We start from the raw sequence: 7640 nt of genomic DNA, 5'->3' as shown, positions 1-7640 counted from the left end.
GAGAGTGACTGGCGCTCACTGAAAACGCTGCTGCCGTGGTGGGTAGCTCTTCCTACGACTGCGCCGTTATCGCTTAATGCGGCACATTTCATAGGAAAGCGGGTTTTCGGAGCGTTTGACGCGGACCATCTGTTGGTACGAACCACCTTAGCTTAGCAGGAGCAGCGGGTCACGGCTTGGTCCGAGCGCATGACGTCATGCTCGTGTGCGCCGAGTTTTTTGATGCATTCAGGTGAAAGTAGGAATTTCGGAACACTTGTACAAATCGTTTTTTAGTCTTCACTCATCAAAACGTTTGACAGAAAATTAACTTAATTTAAGTCTTTCAAGCAGAAAGGCCAAACATTTACCGTTCACCGTGTTTAAATGTGAGTACGTGCTGCTTTTATTTGTTTTCATATCAAAGCCGATTTGATAAGGTTATGCTTTCGAGCTACAAAGGCAAGATGCAATTAAAGGCATCGCCGACAGCTCTCAGGACCAGAGTTGCTATGGTTGATATCTTATTAGTTTTTATGTTTATTTCCTATTGGCTTTTTGTTTTTAATTGATTTAAATTTTGCTTCAGTCTTTAATTGTTTGAAAACGTTTTATAAGACTTTTTTTTTTTTTAACTCACTCTCTCTCTCTATATATATATATATATATGTATTGACCTCCAACAAAAATGGAGGTCAATACTGATGGCTCTATCGCTGTCATTTTATTTGCTAAGACATTCTAGGATACTGAAAGTTAACTAAATTATTTCCTAAAAACTGAGTTCTATAGACCAGCGGTCCCCAACCCCCGGGCCTCGGACCGATCCGTGAGTTGTTTGGTACCGGGCCGCGAGAGTTGAGGCTCAGGTGTGAAATGTATGGTTTTCAGCGTTATTTTGTTATCGTTTTTCTCGTTAACTCGGTTTTCCTGGGTCTTTTCACGTGTGTTATGAATAAATCTTCTTTTTTTATTTATTTATTATTTTATTTATTTATTTATTTATTTATCTATTTATTTTGTTGTATTTATTCGCGACACCTTAAAGGCCGGTCCGTGAAAATATTGTCGGGCATAAACCGGTCCATGGCGCAAAAAAGGTTGGGGACCGCTGCTATAGACTATTCTCATTTTAGAGGCAACGATCCAAACATGCAGCAGGAAATTTGAGTTTATTTCCAAACGCTTTAAAATACAAAAATCCATAAGTATATAAAACATTATATACATCTTCATGTTTTTTTTGTGAGAAAGAGCTTCACACCAAGCCTATTTAGCGTCACAGTTTCAGTCATCACTCGAACCCTTTCAGTCACTACAGCTTCCTCAGTTCCTCTATGTGGCCGATGAGCTCCTGTGGCATTCCCAGTTCTGATACCAGGTCAACGCAGCACTGCAGGAGGAGGTGCAGCTCCTCAGTGGACCCCGAGCAGATCCTTTGTGGCCTGTGAGGAAAGTCCGAGTCCATTGTCTCTCCCTTCCTACAGCAGTCCGACTCTTCACAGCGCTGCTCGCAGCAGCCCCGGTCTGCCTGTTCCACCTCCAGGTCCTCCATGCTCTCGGAGACGTCGCTCACACTGGGCGGAGGATTCTCCAGAGCATTCTTGATACCGTTCGCTATTTTGTCTTCATGCTGCGTGACCCTGTGCAGAAGGTCAGTCACAGAGGATGGGACGGGCTTTTCCGGATGCTGGATCTGGCACCAGCACCATATAGCGCTGCGAGATACAAAGAAACAACAGAGTCACATTCAATGGCACACAAAGGACATTTCAATGACAGTCGGTACAAAAGAGACTCGGGATGTTTCTGTGCAAGAATGAGGCTGAAACCTCTGAGAGGATTTCCATGTGGCATGAACGAGCACTTCTCAATTACTGAGATTTTACTGTGGATGCTCTCTGTTATATTTGATTGTTTATCCTTAATATATCCTTCATTGAGCAATTATTACAATCTCGTGATTTTTTAGAAACTGAGGGGGAAAAACATAAATATCACTTTGTAAAAATTTCTCATTGGACAGTTTCTATTGGCAGGGACAATGACTGACTCTAAACTACATGATTATAGGCAGAGTCCATTCCTGTTGGTGCCTTTTTGGCTACTTTATACACATCCTATTTGAGTCAAGCCCACCTTTTATCAAGTATTCAGGCTGCTGCTGGTGTAACAGCGTGGTGTCATTTTTTTGGCACACTTTGGGCCTCTTAATACCAGCAACATTTAAATTGTTGTGCTTACCCAGCAGGATAACACACCATGCCACAAAGCTCAAATCACCTCAACTTTTCTTTCTCAAACGTAACAGTAAGTTTAGGGTGAAAATTCCCTCCACAGAATTCATGAATCTGCCAATTTTTGTCATTTTAATTTAATGTTTATTTGTGCAATACTGGTGGATGGACTGATAGATGAGGTCAGGCAGGAGTCTCTGTAATGAGAGGAGGGAGGTGGTGGAAGAGCCACCATGCCACCGTGTATGGGGCAATACAGTTAATCAAACTTTTAATCAAAACTATAATTTGTTTCCACGAATTATAAAATAAGGCAACAGATTTAATTTCTTCTTTTAAAAACTCCAGGGTAGACCCAGAATACTCTGGGCTGGACAGATTACATATCTGTCTGACCTAGGAATGCCTTAGAATCCCCCAGGAGGATCTGGGAATTGTGGCTGGGGTCTAGGAGCTCTGGGATTCCCTGCTTAGCCTACCTACCTACTCTCAACTCAACTTCGGATAAGAAGAAGACAATGCCTGGCTGAGATACATGTGCAATCAAGGAGCCCAAACCATGTATATCATGAAGTTTTAAATAGACATGTGTATAATCCCTTTAAAATGATGTCACTTTAATATGTGACATCTTATTAGATGTTATCATGTTATTGTAAGGAAAACAATATCACGTGACAAGTCACATGCGGGGCAGATGCATCATGTTATTGATGGTTTACCTGACGATTCCTCTGAGTCGTCCCACAGCCACAGTCTGAGCTGCTCCCTCATTGAAGCCCAGGCTGAATCCCACCTGAAGCGAGGCATCCTCACCGGTATCAACTCCGTCCACAAACCCGTCCTGAGAGAAAACATGAGCGAGTTAAACACAGAAGGGCATCACACCACAAACACACACACAGGACGTTTAGCACACAGAGCCGGTGTGAGTGAACATTTCAGGATCCGTTTTTGATGTGAGCTAACTTTACCCTCAGTCGCTTCTTCATGTTGGAGGTCCACTCCTTACTCTGTAAACTAAGCTCGTCCGCACTCTCGTCGAAGACATCGTCTCCGCTCACAGGCAGAGCTTTAACCCAGGACATGACGATTTAAAAGCAAAAACCCCGTTTTAAACGCACTGGCATCTAAGCTAGCTCCTGCTTCTTCTTCTACGGCAAGCGCGCTTTATCCTCGGTGGAAAACTGTATGTGCGTGCGCGCCACCCTCTGGCCTGGAGTACAAAAAGCCGTTAGTCATTCAATTCAACGGCAGTGCTACCGATACCAATACCGATACTTTTAATCTATAAAGGCGGCTTATGTAGGGGAGAGCAGTGTGTCATGATTTATGATGAGATAATCATCATCATTTTAATGACTGCTAAATCACGATTTAGCAGATTTAGCATGATTTTTACTTTCTACAGTACTTACTTAACATAGCAAAACACACTTGTCAGATTTTCGTGTATTTTGAAGCTGGGTTATTTGGAGACCTGGAATGTACCCATCCCTGAAGCACCTTGGTTCAGCTTGTATAGATTATCTACTATAGGCTATAAACAAAATACACATGAAAATCAACATAGAAAGGTTCAGACAACTTTCATAGTGTGTGTTTGAGGTATATGTGTATTTTTCCAAAATAAATAATTTAACATAATTCAATGAGCTACATAGTAAACTTACAGGATAGAAACAAAATATCAATCCTTTCACACTAATCTAATACCAGTACCAGTGTTGGTATCAATGCTATCGATATCTGAATTAATCCGCCTGCCTCTTCTGGGAGTGCCAAACTAATTTTAGTTCATGGGTGTCCAAATTCAGGAGCTGCGGGAGGAAATTAAAAAAACAAAACAAAAAAAAAAAACCACCACAATAACCTGTAAGAAAACAATAACAAAGAAGTCTTTGTATATGTATTAATAGGAAAAAGTTTATTGTCCATCTTGCAATGTCATGTCAGAAAGTGACACAGGTGATTGTGACATAAAGTAAAAAGTTAAAGTATATTGATCAAACTGGGCGTGATCTTAAAATTAAGAACTAAAAGTTAAAACAACAACAACAACAACAACAACAAAACCCACAAAATTCCAAGATAATGAAAACCAATAATAAATAAATGTAAACAAAAAACAAAGAAAGAAAAAAATACAGCTATCCACACCTTGGATAGGTCACCAGTCTATCCCAAGCCAAGTTACAGATAAGATGAATCATTCTGATCTCACATTCACGCTCTGCATAGTTACATCTTTGCTTTACTTGAAGGAAACAATTTGTGCAAAGGAACATTCTGAGCTTCTGCTTCACTGACAGCCTGTCTGTGATGGTTTGTATGCATACGCCTGAACCAAAAGTCAATTCAAGAAGGTCTTATTTTAAGGGAGGAATTTCCCTTTAAAGAACACTCTTCTTCGGTGGTATTGATGTGTAAAATGACATCCTAGGGTGCGCACTGCCACCTAGTTATTTTACCCAGCAGGCACTGACAGTTTGAGCCTGCAGAGGGCGCTGAAGACCTACTTTAAAACTGAGTGTGGTCCACACGCTACATCAACACCATCATCACCATCATCATCACTGTGGTTCAGCTCCGAAGGTTTCCTGCAGTCTGTTTGCTTTATTCTCGTCTTCTAATTCATTTTATATTTTATCTGTGTTTTTTTTTTTTAAATCATCATAATTACACAGAGGATGCTTCATCTGTTAGTACTGCTTATTTTGTTTTAATACTTAATAACGGCAACATACTTATACATACTTGAGTATGTAAACCATCATCATGTTTGATTGCAAGGTTTTTAAGATAAAATGGAAGGATTAAAAATATGGGTTTGGGCGTTTCTTTAGTGTTTGTAATTATGCACTGTCGAGAGGATTATTTGGAGAGGCAGCGATTAGCAAAAATTCTTACAGCATCCGAATTAAATCAAATAATAAGTCAAAACGTGGCTTGGGTGTGGCATATGTTTATATGTGACATATCAAGATCATATAAAAACCAGAACAACACAAAGAAGGAAAAATAAACAATAATGTAATTTTCCATGTAGCTCTTTAGGACATGTTGTAAAGGACTTTTTATTAGTGCTGTGCATTACTGCAACTTTTGGTATCGATCTGATACCGAGCACTATTGCCAATACCAGTACCAATATTGACACTTTTGACTTGGGAAACCAGCTTATGTAGGTGAGAGCAGTGTGTTATGATTTATCAGATGAATCATCATTCATTTGCAAATTGTGAACACATTTGATTGACCACTAATTCCCTGTGATTTAAAATTTTCACAATAATTATTTAACACAAACACACCTTTCAGCCGTCCATGCTTTTTAAAACTGTGAATGTAAATGTGCTACATACTATAAATAAAGTAGACCTGACATTCAACACAAAACGGTTCAGACATTTTTCATAGTGTCTGTTTAAGGTTTATTTTTTATTTAAAAAGATCTTCAAGGATAGAAACAAAGTATCGATCTTATCATGTTAGTATCAAACTAATACCAATATCAGCATTGGTATCATTATTTTGGTATCATTATTTGTATCGATCTGCCCACCTCTTCTTTTTTTTTCATTTAAAAAACAGCTGATTAGCAAAATGTGGAACAATATAAATGCAAAATAAATGAATCTTGTGTATTTCACAATAAAACATAATTTCAGTGTGAGAAACTGCTCAGACGCTGCTGCTTGAATCACAGTCTGGTGCATCTTTACAGCTTCCTGTTTAAGTTTTCAAAGAAAGAAATGTCATCCGTCATGACAAACACATTATTCACTCATCCATAATGCATCTCACCTCCCTTTTTCCCACTGTTGAGAAGAGAGAGTGGGAGAAATGGGGAAAAAATAAAACAAGCCCCTTGTTTTATTTTCAGATTTTCTCATTCTTCATGCCACGCTTTATGGAAAACACAGGAGAGAGTGGACAGCGGGTAAATGCATTTCACCTTGGTGGAGTGCATTTGCAGCCGTGGACAACAATGGCCTTGAGAATACTCTGAGGCCACGGTGGAGTTGTCTCTGTTCTGGAAATGGAGTCGGCCCGGAGGCCTCATTCGCGGCAGCCACACCTTCAGTCCCCCTCGCTCAAAGAGTCAAAACAACCAGCCAGGGCAATCACCTGACACATTTCCATCCAATTTCCACTGCAGAATGTGTTCATTTTCAGGCTAATGGCATGTCATTTTGCAGGAGCCTTTGGTCAAGAATTAATCCTGGAATCAAAACAGATTTTCCGGGGAGCAATCTTCCATCAAGTATTGATTTTTTTACACTCACAGAGCCTGTACTCCCTAATTTAACCTGACAGCCAGCAGCACAATGGACTGGGAGCACCTTGGCGTCTCACAGAGGGAGCTCTCCTCCTCCTCCTCCTCCTCCTTTTCTCCACGAAGTGAAAGAGAGATTGGGAATGGGGAAGAAAAAAAAAGGACTCCCTGATGTATAAAACAAAGAGCACTGGTTACAGAAAACAGAGAGCTAAAGCTTCCGTCTCTCTGTTTTACCTCTAATTATGTTTTCTAGGATAGTGCAACTTGGGCAGGTGAGGCTGAGAGGGGAAGAAGGGAGAGTGTTCTGGGGCCATCAGCTATCATTATGGGCCTGTTGACATCTGCCTGTCTTTGAGTGATTCTCATCTGTGATTTCCCCTGGTCATTTTCTGCAGATGCACGAAGAGGGGTTTCATCATGGCCCCATAAAAAAGGCCCAAAGTGTCCGCGCAGGCCTTCACTAATAAGAAAGCAAAGACGTGTCCGACCATGTCACACTCCTCTCCCATCCATATCCGCTCTCTTGATGCCTTCAGATATGCAATCATTCTCTTTTCTCTCCCTCTCCCCCTCTGTGTGTGCTGTAAGTATACTATACCCTACGTAGAGGTCAGTTGGATGAGAGGATGATGGAGGGCAGGGCCAGTCATTTTCCTCTAGCTCTTAAAGCTGCGATGACCCATGCGCAGAAGAGTTGCACTTTGCCAGAGGGCCTTTTCACGTGCTGTGTACAAACTACCTGACAGAAGGGAAACTGTTTCACTTTTTAATCTGCGGCGTGTAGCTCATGGTCGTCCATTTCAAGCAACATATGGAGCGACGTTTCTGTTTGGTCATGAGATTAGGTCACAAGTTTGCAGCACACGTCCCAGTGCTAAATGGATATGATGAGTCCCCAAACTCTTTATGCATAAATATGGTATACATGTTGTCCAAATCACCAGGGTTTCCAGTATACAGATGGGGGGGGGGGGGGGGGGGGGGGGTTCAGTATGGAAAGCAAAGGCAAAAGCTTGTGCTCATACATCTGGTGTTTTTTTCCCATTAAAAAAAAGGAAAACATCTTGATTTGGATTAAATTCCAGTTTATCCATTTTAAATAAAAGAAAGATCCGGTTAGTGTAGTCGTGACTTTTTCTGGA

General features: G+C 40.8%; 1 protein-coding gene across 1 annotated transcript; it reads right to left on the bottom strand.

Moving 5' to 3' along the window:
• Positions 1 to 1026: 1026 nt before the first annotated feature.
• otulina (OTU deubiquitinase with linear linkage specificity a) lies at positions 1027 to 3403 on the bottom strand. Its single transcript, XM_085171841.1, has 3 exons — positions 3191 to 3403; positions 2939 to 3060; positions 1027 to 1697 (listed from the first exon to the last, which is right to left on the bottom strand). The coding sequence occupies exons 1-3, from the start codon at positions 3302 to 3304 to the stop codon at positions 1295 to 1297; spliced, it is 639 nt and encodes a 212-aa protein (XP_085027967.1). The 5' UTR covers positions 3305 to 3403; the 3' UTR covers positions 1027 to 1294.
• Positions 3404 to 7640: the final 4237 nt, after the last annotated feature.

This window comes from Neolamprologus multifasciatus, chromosome 9 (assembly GCF_963576455.1).
Source record: "Neolamprologus multifasciatus chromosome 9, fNeoMul1.2, whole genome shotgun sequence".
Taxonomy (NCBI): Eukaryota; Metazoa; Chordata; class Actinopteri; order Cichliformes; family Cichlidae; genus Neolamprologus; species Neolamprologus multifasciatus.
Note: the sequence above shows the minus strand (reverse complement) of the source record. Positions and strands in the feature narration are given on the sequence as shown.